This window comes from Plecotus auritus, assembly GCF_963455305.1.
Source record: "Plecotus auritus genome assembly, chromosome: 1".
NCBI classification, from domain to species: Eukaryota; Metazoa; Chordata; class Mammalia; order Chiroptera; family Vespertilionidae; genus Plecotus; species Plecotus auritus.
Window position 1 is genome coordinate 70,425,768 of NC_137770.1, and position 14,339 is coordinate 70,440,106.

The 14,339-nt window shown below is 44.2% G+C and overlaps 2 protein-coding genes across 3 annotated transcripts in view; one reads left to right on the forward strand and one right to left on the reverse strand.

The window, feature by feature from the left end:
* Nucleotides 1–2,668, reverse strand: part of TMEM62 (transmembrane protein 62) — a 76,906-nt gene extending 74,238 nt beyond the window's left edge. Inside the window, exon 1 of the mRNA XM_080674680.1 lies at nt 2,547–2,668. The gene's annotated coding sequence lies outside the window, so the exon portion shown is untranslated. The remainder of the gene's footprint in view (nt 1–2,546) is intronic.
* Nucleotides 2,329–14,339, forward strand: part of UBR1 (ubiquitin protein ligase E3 component n-recognin 1) — a 166,664-nt gene continuing 154,653 nt past the window's right edge. For both annotated transcript variants that reach the window (XM_080674650.1, XM_080674651.1), the window contains exon 1: nt 2,329–2,901. In XM_080674650.1, coding sequence (XP_080530776.1) covers nt 2,821–2,901 — 81 coding nt within the window. In that variant the 5' untranslated portion in view covers nt 2,329–2,820. The remainder of the gene's footprint in view (nt 2,902–14,339) is intronic.

Consider the following 14,339-nt stretch of genomic DNA (forward strand, 5'->3'; position numbering starts at 1 on the left):
ATAAGGCAGTGTTATCTTATAAATAATGACTTAATAGTTAATGCATCAATTAGAAATCTTTCAGTTTCAAAAAATAAAAACCACCTCTAGCTATCTTGAGAAAAGAGGATATCTACTGAAAGGATGTCAGGGATCCATAGGTTCTGCAGGAAGCTGAGGACAGGCTTAGAAAGAAATGCTTAGAAACCCAAGGAACTGCAGATGACCAACAAGCTGGAGGGACAATTGTTTTTTAGCATGAACTGGCTGAACGGAGGATACCAAGCAGAAATGAAATCTAACCATGTGTTTGGGGACACTGTCACCCTGAAATAAGACTTCCCACAATGGAAAGACCTCCTCCACTAAATTGAGAAGCTGCCACCAGATGCAGGACAGCCAGAAAAAAACCCACAAAAATGTTCATCCTGAGTACTAGCAGTCATTGTACTGAACAATACCAGGCATTTAGGGCTTCAGGTGGTATCTCATTAATCCTCACAACCATCATGAGGAAAATAGTCTTATTACCATGTCTATTTTATAGATGAGAAAACCAAATATCAGTGAGGTTAATTCGCCTAAGGTTACACAACTAACAAGTGGTAAAAAAGAAATTCAAATCCAGAAAGTCTAATTCCAGAGGTTAGGTATACAGCTACTAGTTCCTCCAAGAGGGGAAAGATCACACCACATCTGGCTAGATAAGGAAATACATTATCAAGAAGGCTTTTTGAATTGGATAGATTGGGTGGGTATCTATCTAGGCACTAGATATTTATATACCTTTAAAAATGGGTAGATTAAAAAAATTTTACACAAGAAATACTTAAAGAAAAACTAGACAATACAGTCAAGTAGAAAGTAGAAAATAATTTCTGTGATTTTGCAAGCTAGGGATAACCAAGGGTAATATTTTAGTAATTAATACTGGAATAGTCTTTGAGATTTTATCCTTTGGTCTATTATATGTTGCAGACATTTCTTCCCAGGTTTTGTTTACTTTTTAACTTTGTGTAGTTTATTTTTAAATATCTAGGCACATTTTTGTCTTACAAAAAACAGGACCATACTGTTTTATTTTTTGTTATTTATTCATTTGAGAGAGAGGGAGGGAGGGGGACAGGGGAAGGAAAGAGTAAATGGAAGGAAAGAAGGGAGGTTGATTTTTTTTTAAATTGATTTTAGTTTTTAGAGAGGGAGAGATGAAGAGAAAGGGAAAAAGAGAAATATCGCTCTGAGAAACATTGATCTGCTGCCTCCTGCAGGTCCCCAACCAGGGATCAAGCCCTGCAAACCAGGCATGTGCCCTGACCAGAATCAAACTGGCAACCTCTTGGTGCCTGGGATGACATTCAACCAAGTGAGTTACACCGGCCAGGCCTCGCTGGCTGATTCTTATATATGCCCTGACCAGGGATTGTATTCCAACCTTGGCATATTGGGACAACACTCCTAACCAACTTAGCTACTCAGTGAGGGCAGAACCATACTGTTTTAGTAACCTGTTTTTTCCACCCAACAAGATATAGTATCTTCACAAGTCAATAAGAAAGTCTCTACAACAGTGGCTTTCAAATTGTATGGTTTTAGGATTATTTTATATTCTTTTAAAAAATATTTATTGATTTCAGAGAGGGAGAGGGAGAGATAGAAACATCTATAAGAGAGAATCATTGATCGGCTGCCTCCTGCATGTCCCACACTGGGTATCGAGCCCACAACCTGGGCATATGCCCTGACCAGGAATCGAACCATGACCTTCTCATTCATAGGTTGATGCTCAATCACTGAGCCATGCCAGCTGGGCTATACTTTACTTTTGTTTATATTGACTTTACTTTTTTTTCAGTACCTAACCCTTAAATTCATTAAAAATTATTTTTATATGATTTGAAGATCTGACTTAATCTAATGCCAAATAGTTAACTCTTTATTATTTCCTAAGTGGAGCTTTATTATTTTCCCCTTTATTAAAAAATACATTTTAAATTATGTTTTGCAAACAATTTAAAACAACAGATGAAGCTAAAGCAGATCTTGACCATTTTACTCTTCTTCCGGTTTTCAGAGCAAACTACCATTTGTGCTTTTCCCTTTCAGAATGTTTCCTTCGAATTTAAATTTATGTAAGCCTAAATATAAGGTTTGTGGCTGAGTGTTTTTCCCTCCTCACTTATCTTTATCTTTCACATAGATCTATCTTTTTTTTTTTAAAGGCATGCATGGTGTTCCATAATGCAGATTACCATGTTTATCTTATCTTCCCTCTACCGATGAATAGGTTTCCAATTTTCCGTTATTTCTTCATTACCACTCCCCAAAAAGCTGGGGTCTGAGTTTTATTGTGCGCATGCGCAAGTGCCCACGGGTTACCTTCCTAAAGATGTGATAGCTTTGAGTACTTTTTCATTTTGTGGGCTCTAGGGAACCGCAGCAGGTGCGTTGAGAGACAAAGCACACCTAGACCAATGACCCGTCCAGGAGACCCTGAACGGCTTTTCACGTAGTTAGCCCCGACATTTTTCTTCCTTTCACAACGGACGCCGAATTCTTTTCTTTTTTACCTCGTAGATGCAACAGTTCCCAGCACCGAAACCAGACACACAACCTTCAGCCACCGAGCTCTACGACTAAGAAAGTAGGGAAGGAAAACCCTCGCGCCCTAAGGACCGTGACGCTTGCTTCCGGGAAGCGCACCGGAAGCCGCTGTTCAATTCTGCGTCAAATTCGACTTAGGGGCCGTCGTAAAAGTGTCGTCCAGCGTCTCTTGAACCGGCCACAGGTCTCCGCTGGTCTCTGGCCGGGGGTCTGCAACTGCAAGCGTCAGTTTCCCTCAAGATGGCGGACGAGGAGGCCAGGGGTGTGGAGAGGATGGAAGTCAGCCCGGACTTGCCCCAGACCCCGCAGGGACTGGCATCTGTAAGTCCTTGTGGGCAAGTTCCTTTTGTACCCCCAGTTCTTCCCTACCGCGCTTTGGAGGATGTGGGGCTGCACCGCTTATGGCGGCTCTGGGGAGGGGGAGTTGTAGGGATTGATGTGGAAGGAAGGCACCAAATAAAAAGCCACTCACCCACATTCCTGCTGGCCAAGTCTACGGAACATAATGCCTTTGTCATTTATTAGTGGTGACGAGCTTAAGCATGTCTCTATCCTGAAGCAGAAAGAACTGGTGATGTTGGTAGATGGTCTGGTGTGGGGGGCTGCGGCGGGGTTGGAGGAAGAGCCATTTTCCGGTAGGCGCAGCGTTAACCCCTCTGGACCATTGGAATCCAGGATGCAGCACCTGGTGTTGGGATTGATAGCTGACTGGTGGGGACTGATAGTGTCAGGGTACGCTGCCACTGTCCACTCATGTGTCCACTCATGTCAACATTGGGAGGCAGGGAAAGATAAGAGGTGTAGCAATTGTAGTCCTTCAGTCCAGTATCTTGAGAACCCCAGGCCTAATCCTCAATGGAGGAACCCGTCTTCTGTCGCTGCTTTTTTAAAGATGGAAAAGAGACTTTCAGACATTTCCAGTCAGAGAAATACCATTAATTAATATCGGGATCCATATGTTGAAAGAATGGGAAGGCAAGAGAGAGTGAGCCCGTCGTCTGGCTACAGAGAGAAAGCTGACTGACTGAGGAGGATAAGAGGTAACATTAGGTACTATTCTGGATGTCTCCCGCATCTAGTGGGGAGATATATAGGAAATATTCAAATATTGATTCTGGCATGATGTTGACTTTTATCAGTTGGCATTTATTCTTGCATACAGAAAAGTGTAGGATATACACCTCTTCCTGAAGTTTCTTTGGTTTGTGGTTGTAGTGAAAGCTTTCTTGGAGTATTTTAATACTGCAGACACTTGAGCATTGTTTTAGGAGAGAACAGAGTGAACTCCAGAAATAGGAGTCCACCCCAGGGACTGACTAGTTTGGCTGGGAGATAGAAACCAGGTAGGGAGGGAGTTGGAATAAGGGTTTGGCCACCCAGCTATGACAGTGCTTGCAGCTATCCTCTACCCCAAATATTAATTTAACCTCACTTCACTGCTGGTATTGAAGGAGGAAGCATCTATTTGAGATAATAAGAAATGAGAAGATGGGAAAAGTTTGGAAGCAATTGTAAACATCTGGTTTTAATGGTAGCTTGTGCTTTTTACATCTTAGAAGTAATGGAGAAACTGTGCTGTGGGCAGAAGTGTTACTGTAATTTTGTATTGCTAAAGATGACTAATGTTTATTTAAAGCTTTGATATATTCCTTCCAAGTAGTATAGTAAAATCTCATCAATCTGGACTTCACTTATTTGGGATTGGAGATAATGGTACAGGAATCAAGCTAGAATTAGGTTGCAAACTCTACTTCAAGAAATATTAAATTTCATTGGGTAAGACTTTGGATTTTGCAAAGTATCAGGTAGATTCCAAGAGAGGTGTGAAAGCTTCCAGCCCCGGTCCTGGATGCCTGCTGGCAGCCGGAGGGAAGCAAGCCCAGGTCCCAGGTGCCAGAGGGAACTCACAGTCCAATGACACAGATAAGACAAGTGCTCAAATGATTTTAATACATGATAGGGTGATTAAGTGGATGAAGACTTGTGACTGTTAAGGCTCATGATCACTTTTTTGGCTTGGATTTCTCTACTTGAGGATTCCAGATAGCATCTTACTTTCCTTTTATTTTTAAATCTACTATCTTTAATTTTATCCTAACTGGAGTAAGATTCTGGCTTTCCAGATTACTTCTTGTTTGCTATTAAGCAAAACAAGCTCAAAGATTCTTTGACATTCGAATAATTTGTATATTTTAAATCAACATTGAGAGGCAGGTAAAACAAAAATAATGAATATGGGAGTGTTGCAGATTTAAGAACTCTTACCAACTCCACTAGAGTCTTGTTTGTGGTTATAGTTTTTGCTATCCTTAAACTTTCTTCTTAGTTCGTAGGTCATTTTTCTGTCATGTTGCTATCAACATGTATGAAGGCTCTCAAATTCCTGATATTACCTAACACAATTAGAGTGAAATAATAGGTATGAATTATTGGACATTTATAAAAGCCATTGCTTGAGAATGATTAGGGTAATTGATTCTGTAGATCAGCATGCCCTACTAATTTTGAAGTCCTGGTCTTGTGGGCCACACATTGAGGAAGACTAAGTTCTCAGTACAGAATTGACATGTTGACATTGTGGGGAGGGATAAGATCTTTGAGGAGGAAAGTGTGTGTGTATGTATATATGTGTATATATGTACATACATACAGAGAAAGAGACAGACAGACATGGAGTGAGAGGGTAAAGTGGGGGGAGGGAGAGAAGGAGGCAGAACAGGAATGATTTAATTTCAGGGACAGAAGATGGAGGAAAAACCAGGGAAGGACCTAGAAAGGGAGTAGCCAAGCAGGAATGAGGTGAGAGTAGCGCAGTGTCATAGGGTATAGTGCAGGGGTGGGCAAACTTTTTGACTCGAGGGCCACAATGGGTTCTTAAACTGGACCGGAGGGCCGGAACAAAAACATGGATGGAGTGTTTGTGTGAACTAATATAAATTCAAAGTAAAGGAGTGGAGGGGAGAGCAAGAGAACCGGATAGAACAGCCGGATCCGGCCCGTGGGCCGTAGTTTGCCCACGGCTGGTATAGTGTCTAGAAGAGGGTGGTTTACTAGGTCCAGGAAGATGAGGACTGAGAAAAATTGGGAATTCAGATAGTATATGGGGTGGTCTAACACAGCTTTTGCCTTCTGTCTTCTTCAACTGGACTTTCTTAAGTCCATCTCAGAAGATTTTTCCTGGTGTGGTAATATGGTCTTTTCTTTTCCTGTCTATACCCTCTGCCTATGTGATTTATTTAGTTCTATGGCTATAAATACCATCTGTATGCATTCAGTTCCCAAATTTAGGTCATCTCACTTCTGAGCTCCAGAATCACAAATCCAACTACCTACTTGACATATCCCCTTGGATGTCTGATAAGTGTTTCAAATAGGGGGAGCAGTTAGGAAGCCACTGCAGTAACTTATCCAAGCCATAGTTGATGGTGGCTTGTACTAGAGAGATCACTGGAGATGGAAAGGAGAGGATGGATTTGAGAGAGAATTTGGAAGTATGGTAGAAACAAAAAGATTTGCTTGTGGATTGAGCATGAGGCAAAGGGAAGAAACAGATGACATCTGGATCCCCAATGTTTGGCCTAAGCATTCATGGCCATGGTTATGTCATATACTGAGAGAATGACCAGATTTTGGGAGAGGGAAACAGGGAGGCAGATCAAGAGTTTTGTTATTCCTGTCTCAGTAGATGACACTTCCATAATAGCTCTTGAACACAAACAATTCTCTGTTTCCACTCCACCTCTTTAGTCATAGTCACCGTCTATTGCCTAGGCAACTGCAGTGGCCTCCTAACTGGCTTCATTGCTTCCATTTTGCCCTGTTCCAGTCCATTCTCCTCTTAGCAACCAGAGTAAATCTTTTTAAGACTAAATCATATTCATGTCAGTTTCCTGCCTAAATTCTTCAGTGATTTTTCATTGTACTTGTAATAAAATCTAAATGCATTACAAGTCATTCAAGATCCTGCCTAATCGGGCCTCTACATGTCCTCTAATTTCTTGTTAGTTTCTTCTCACTCAGTTTTAGCCACACTGGCCTGTTAGTTTTTAAAACAATCCCATGCTGTATCTTGCTTCAGGGCCTATGCCTTTACTTGCTGTTTTTTTCCCCTCCCTAGAGTATTTTTCTTCTGTTTTTTCTTGATACTTACCCTGTCTAAAAGATGGGTTCCTCTTATTCTTTGTCAAAGTATCCTGTTTATTTCTTCCACTGCATTTACTATAATCTGTAATTAGTGTATTGTAATTATTTACTTATTTAAATGTCTGTCTTTCCTACCAGAATGTAAGCTCCATGAAGGCAAGGACCATGTCTGTTTACTGATATATACCATTATGTGTTTGATATAGCAGACATTTACATACTCTTAGTGAATAAATGAGGATCAACATTAGTGATTTATGGAAGTGATTGGGGGAAGGAGGACAAAAGTAGGGAGCATATTGGGATAATAGCTAACCTTGGAGTCCAGACTGAACAGGGAGCTAAGGAAAACCAAGGGAATTGGTGGGATTTAAGGTATTAAAGTTATGATGTTGACATAAATGGAAAGACTGAATGTTATGGTCAGAAAGGGGAAATTTGGAGTTTTAGAACATGGAGGCACATCACATGCTTGTGATGGCAGAGCCAGGTTTAGATGTGCCTCTATGTTTCTATAGCAGCCTTTTCATACTCTTGTATATAGCATGTCTCAGGCTCTACTCAGACACACCTATTTACTGTCTATCTTCTGTTCTAGACAAAAAACTCCTTGATAGTACAAACTGTTTCCTGTTCACATCAGTATCTCCACTACCTAGCACATTGCTTCAGAATTGTTATTGAATACATGAATGAATGAATGAATGAATGAATGAGGAGACACTAGCTGAGGTAGAGTGGAGGTGAAGGAAATAGGAGTTGAGAAGGTTAAGAGTTTATAAGGCTAAAACGTTTAAAATTTCATAGGGAGGATTTTAAAAATATATTTTTATTAATTTTTTAAAAATAGAGAATGGAAGGGAGAGGGGTAGAGAGATAGAAACATAGATGAGAGAGAAACACACTCCCTACTGGGGATTGAGCCTGAAACCTAGGCATGTGGAATCAAACCGAACTGGTGACCTCCTGGTTCATGGGTTGATGCTCAACCACTGAGCAACACCAACTGGGTACTGTTTTACTTACTTACTTATTGACTAGAGGCCTGGTGCACAAAATTGGTGCACGGGGAGGGGGAGTGTGTCCCTCAGCCCAGCCTGCACCCTGTCCAATCTGGGACCCCTCAAGGGATGTCCGACTGCCTGTTTAGGGATGTCCCCTCGAGGGATGTCTGACTGCTTCTGCCTGCCTGATCACCCCCTAACCACTCCCCTGCCAGCCTGTTTGCCCCTAACTGCCCTCCCCTGCAGGCCTGGTCACTCCCAACTTCCCTCCTCTGCCGGCCTGGTCACCCCTAATTGCCCTCCCTTGCAGGCTTGATTGCCCCCAACTGCCCTCCCTTGCAGGCCTAGTCCCTCCCAACTGCCCTCCCCTGATGGCCTGATCGCCCACAACTGCCCTCCCCTGCTGGCCTGATCCCTCCAAACTGCCCTCCCCTGCTGGCCATCTTGTGGTGGCCGTCTTGTGTCCACATGGGGGCAGCCATCTTTGACCACATGGGGCAGCCATCTTGTGTGTTGGAGTGATGGTCACTTTGCATATTACTCTTTTATTAGATAGGATTGATCCTCACCCGAGGATATTTTTTTCATTGTGTTTTAGAGAAAGTGGAAAGGAGGGAGGGGGAGAGAGACAGAGGAGAGAGATAGAGAAACATTGATGTGAGAGAGCCATGTTAATTGGTTGCTGCCTGCACATACGAGTGCATATGCGACAGGGCTGGGGATCAAACCTGCAACCCAGGTATGTGCCCTTGACCAGGAATCGAACCCAACACCCTTTGGTGCACAGGCTGATGCTCTATCCACTGAGCCATGCTGTCCAGGGCAAATAGGGAGGATATATATATATATATATATTTTTTTTTAATTTAAATTCTTTATTGTTGGAAAATATGGAAGATTTAAAAAATATATTATTGAGGCCCTGCTGGTGTTGGTCAGTGGTTGAGTGTTGACCTGTGAACCAGGAGGTCACAGTTCAATTCCCGGTCAGGAGACATGCTCTGGTTGTGGGCTTGGTTTCTAGTAGGGGGCATGCAGGAGGCATCTGATCAATGATTCTTTCTCACCATTTATGTTTATATCTCTCTCTCCCTCTCTCTTCCTTTCTGAACTCAGTACAGATATTAAAAAATCTTATTGAGGTGCCGAAACCAGTTTGGCTCAGTGGATAGAGCGTCGGCCTGTGGACTGAAGGGTCCTGGGTTCGATTCCGGTCAAGGGCATGTACCTTGGTTGTGGGCACATCCCTAGTGGGAGGTGTGCAGGAGGCAGCTGATCGATGTTTCTCTCTCATCGATGTTTCTAGCTCTCTATCCCTCTCCCTTCCTCTCTGTAAAAATCAATAAAATATATTTAAAAAATAAAATAAAATAAAATATATTTTAAAAAAATTAAAAAAAAAATCTTATTGAGGTATAAGTTACCTATCTATAATATTATATAATAAAGAGATAATATGCAAATTGACCATCACTCCAACACACAAAATGGCCACCCCCATATGGTCAAAGATGGCCGCCCCCATGTGGACACAAGATGGCTGCCACAAGATGGCCAGCAGGGGAGGGCAGTTATGGGCAATCAGGCCAGTAGGGGAGGGCAGTTGGGAGGGACCAGGCCTGCAAGGCAGGGCAGTTGGGGGTGATCAGGCCTGCAGGGGAGGACAGTTAGGGGCAACCAGGCCTGCAGGGGAGGGCAGTTGGGTGTGACCAGGCCATCAGGGGAGGGCAGTTAGGGGTGACCAGGTCGGCAGGGGAGGGCAGTTAGGGGCAATCAGGCTGGCAGGGGAGCAGTTAGGTGTTGATCAGGCTGGCAGGGGAGTGGCTAGGGGGTGATCAGGCTGGCAGGCAGAAGCAGTTAGGGGCAATCAGGCAGGCAGGCAGGCGAGCGGTTGGGAGCCAGCAGTCCTGTATTGTGATAGGGATGTCCAACTGCCTGTTTAGGCCTGATCCCACTGGGTCTCAGATTGGAGAGGGTGCAGACTGGGCTGAAGGACAAACACCCCCCATGCACGAATTTCGTGCACTGGGTCTCTAGTTATAATAATAAAAGGGTAATATGCTAATTAGACCAGACGTCATTCCCTATGAAGCTGGGGCCGGAGGGAAGCCAACCTGGGTCCCAGGTGCCTGTGGGCAGCTGGAGTGAAGTCCAGGTCCCGGGTGCCTGCTGGTGGCTGGAGGGAAGCAAGCCCAGATCCCGGGTGCCAGAGAGAGGCCAGTGCCAGCAGCTGAGGGAAGGAAGGCCTACTCTTGCATGAATTTTGTGCATCGTGCCTCTAGTCTATATATATAAAAGCCCAGCGACCTTTACAGTGGAATACCAGAACGACCAGTTGCTATGCCGTGCACTGACCACCATGGGGCAGATGCACAATGCAGGAGCTGCCCCCTGGTGGTCAGTGTGCTCCCACAGCAGGAGCGCCGCTCAGCCAGAAGCCGGGCTCACGGCTGGCAAGCGCAGCGGCAGTGGCGGGAGCTTCTCCCGCCTCCGCAGCAACACTAAGGAGCGGGAAGCCAAGCGGTAAGGAGCAGGCGGGTGGTAAGGAGCGAGCAGGTGGGCGGTTAGGAGCGAGGGGTCCCAGATTGTGAGAGGAATGTCCGACTGCCAGTTTACAGGGGTCCTGGATTACAAGAGGGCGCAGGCTAGGTTGAGGGATTCCACGCCTCATGCACGAATTTCGTGCATCGGGCTTCTAGTCCTATATAATAAAGAGGTAATATGCAAATTGACCATCACCCCTACACACAAGATGGCCGCCCCCATGTGGTCAAAGATGGCCGCCCCCATGTGGACACAAGATGGCCATCACAAGATGGCCAGCAGAGGAGGACAGTTGGGAGGGACCAGGACTGCAAGGGAGGGCAGTTGGGGGTGACCAGGCCTGCAGGGGAGGGCAGTTAGGGGTGACCGGGCTGGCAGAGAAGGGCAGTTGGGAGTGACCAGGCCTGCAGGGGAGGACAGTTGGGAGGAACCAGGCCTGCAGGGGAGGGCAGTTGGGAGGGACAAGGCCTGCAGGGGAGGGCAGTTGGGGGTGACCAAGCCAGCAAGGGAGGGCAGTTAGGGGTGACCAGGTCTGCAAAGGAGGGCAGTTGTGGGTGACCAGGCCTGCAGGGGAGGGCAGTTGGGAGGGACCAGGCCTGCAAGGGAGGGCAGTTGGGGGCGATCAAGCCTGCAGGGGAGGGCAGTCAGGGGTGACCAGGCCTGCAGGGGAGGACAGTTAGGGGCGACCAGGCTGGCAGGGGAGAGCAGTTAGGGGTGACTGAGCCAGCAGGGGAGGGCAGTTGAGGCCGACCAGGCTGGCAAGGTAGGGCAGTTAGCGGTGACCAGGCCAGCAGGGGAGGGCAGTTAGGGGCAGTTGGGCCGGCAGGGGAGCAGTTAGGTGTCGATCAGGCTGGCAGGGGAGTGGTTAGGGGGTGATCAGGCTGGCAGGCAAAAGCGGTTAGGGGTAATCAGGCAGGCAGGCAGGCAGGCGAGCGGTTGGGAGCCAGCAGACCTGGATTGTGAGAGGGATGTCCCAGATTGGAGAGGGTGCAGGCTGGGCTGAGGAACACACACACCCTCGAGGGCCTCTATTTATAAAAGCGTAAGCGGCTGTTACGACCAGTCAACCGATTGACTAATTGCTATGATGCACACTGACCACCAAGAGGCAGACGCTCAACGCAGGAGCTGCTCCCTCGTGGTCAGTGCGCTCCCCAGCCAACCTCCCACGGGCAGCCCCTCCCCCCGATTGGGACTGGGTGAGACGGACCCCAATCAGCCCTAATTGCTGGCCAGGCCGAGGGACCCCAACCAGGCACCAATTTGTGCACCAGGCCTCTAGCGTACAATAAAGTCATCTATTTTAAGCGTTTGGTTCATTAGTTTTGACAGATGTATACACCTGTGTAACTGCCACCAAATCGGGTTATAGAACATTTCCATTATCCCAAAAGTTATCTTGTGCCCAAATGGGGGGGATTTAAATTTTTTTAAAAAGTTTACTATTGTTACGTGTGCAAAATTATGAAGATAAAGGAAATAATTATCAACAATCTCATATCTGTAGGGGTCCTTTAAAAGATAATGTAATCTTTTGATAGCTGACTTTAAAATATTGAGACAAAGAGGAAGGAGTGAGCCCTGGCTGGTTTGGCTCAATGGATAGAGCATCTGCCTGCCGACTGAAAGGTCCCAGGTTCGATTCCTGTCAAGGGCATATGCCTGGGTTACAGGCTTGATCCCCAGTAGGGGGCGTGCAGGAGGCAGCCGGTCAATGATTATCTCTCATCATTGATGTTTCTATCTCTCTCTCCCTCAGCCTTCCTCTCTGAAATCAATAAAAATATTTTTAAAAAAAGGGAAAAAAAAAGAGGAAGGAGTGAGAAGTTACATGCTATTTTCAGTGGAGGATTTTCCTTAGAAATTTGAATCTATATCATTTTAGGCTAGAGCACAGCTTTCTGTATTAAGGACACAGTGAGAAAACTAGGATGAAAACCAAGGTCTTGTGAGTCCCAACTTTATAAAGCACTTTTTCACCAGATCATAGTAGGGCCTAGTGCCTGTTGATTTTTTGTTTTTTGTTTTGTTATCATTTCCCAATTTCTATTGTGGTTAGCTAGGGAAAATGCTGATTTTCAGTACCAACTTTTATTATAATGTCAGATATGAAGTTTTAAAACTGTAGTTCTAAGTGACAGGTTCAGTCCCACTACCTGTAAGAGGCTAGGGAAGAGCAGTAACTTAATATAGATGAGCTTGGCCTGGAGTGACTGCTTATGTGTGTTTTTTAAAAAAATATTTTTTATTAATTTTTAGAGAGGAATGGAAGGAGAGAGGGAAGGGGAGAGAGAGAGAGAGAGACATCGATTGGCTACCTCCTGCAGGCCCCCTACCGGGGATCGAGCCCACAACCCGGGCGCAACCCAGACATGTGCCCTGACTGGGAATCAAACTGGCAAACTTTCAGTGCACAGGATGAAGCCCAACCGACTTAGCCACATTGGCCAGGGCATGACTGCTTACGTTGAATAACAGACATTGTCCTGCAGTAAAGAGGTTTTTGTTTTCAACACTGCATAGAGTCTGTCTGGGTAGATATCCATATATGTACTAGTAAATCAGTGACAGAGGGTGAACCAGTGCAATCCTGTTCATCCTTCATGTGTGCTGGCTTTGAGGGTTACTTGAAATTTTCCTTACCATTATTTTACCCATTTCTCTAAAGGTATTAATCATACACTGTGCTCTGTGAAATGGACAATTTTCTTTAAGCCTTTAACCCATTGCCTCAGATGGCTTAGGACAAAATATTAAGACTTCTTTAGTCCCAGGGGTATTACTATGAACTCCAAGGTATTCTGAGTTAACTATAGTTATATGATGAGTTTGGTTTTTTTAAAGCATTTGGTACAACCTTTTTTTTTTTAATGTTAAGTTATACCCTTCTAATAAGCTAAGTGGTTATAGAAATATGCTGTACTAAATAAATGTTACTGAAAGACTCCAGAAGAGTTATACTTACCAAAGAGCTTACTTGCTATATGGGAATGACATAGGCCTTGTGCAGTTGGAGTTTACTTTCATCACGATTAAGCTTCACCTTATTAGTTTCAATGCAATATCAGCCTAAGGAGAATTTTTTATCCCTGCCAGCCTTGTGTTTGTAAATATGATAAGAAAGTTTACTATGTCTTCATGGCATTGATAAAATAGGCTGGGACAAATATAGTCATGTGATAAACAAGGCCCCTCTCTTTTCTTTCCTGTTGAAATACATAAACATACAGTCAGAATATGGCTTTTGAGAACATACTGTCCCTCTTAAACCATTCTCTTCCTTTTTCTCCTCCGACCACAAGTTCATGCTCCAGTCTTCTAGACTTTCCTTGAAGTCTTTGGATGAATGAAATCTGCTTTCCTAAACTCTGGGGTACATATCTCATATTCTCTTCCTAAGGCAGAATATGTGTGTATTAAAAAAAAACAACCACCACCACCGGTGGATAAATTAATAGATTTGTCCTTGTGTAGCTAATGTCATTACCCATATATACCAAATGTTCAAAGGCATTTTAAAAGGTAGTCTATAAAGACACATTAAGTAGTTATAGCTCCACTCTTCCAAACAAGTCAAATAGACTGTGTTCTGAAGAATGGCATTAAGTAAACTATTAGAAGATGAATTACACTCAAGTAAATACTAAGAGTAAACTCTATCTTTCATCACAATTATATGTGATTGATCTAGGGTTTTAATTGTCTGCAAGCTCACTAAGTCATAATGTGGTATGAATGCCAAAAAAAGAACACGATCTTTTAAAGCCGTTTAGTGCTCTGGCTAAGGAAGGTAATAAATAGTTCTACTCCCCTGTGTGGAGGCATATTGTACATGTTCCATAAATGGAGAACGGTCTGGATACTATGTCATTAGGGATGGACACATTTCTTTAGTTTCTATGTTCTAGTTCAGTCCCAGAATGAAGAGACTAATGAGAAATATAATAGTTATCTTAATTTATTTGAAAGGCTGTTGGGTAAAATAGCAGAGTAAATTGTATTGGATTATTTCAGGCAGTGTAGGCTAAACGTTACAGGGAGGTAGATTTTGGTTTAATTGTGAGCTGT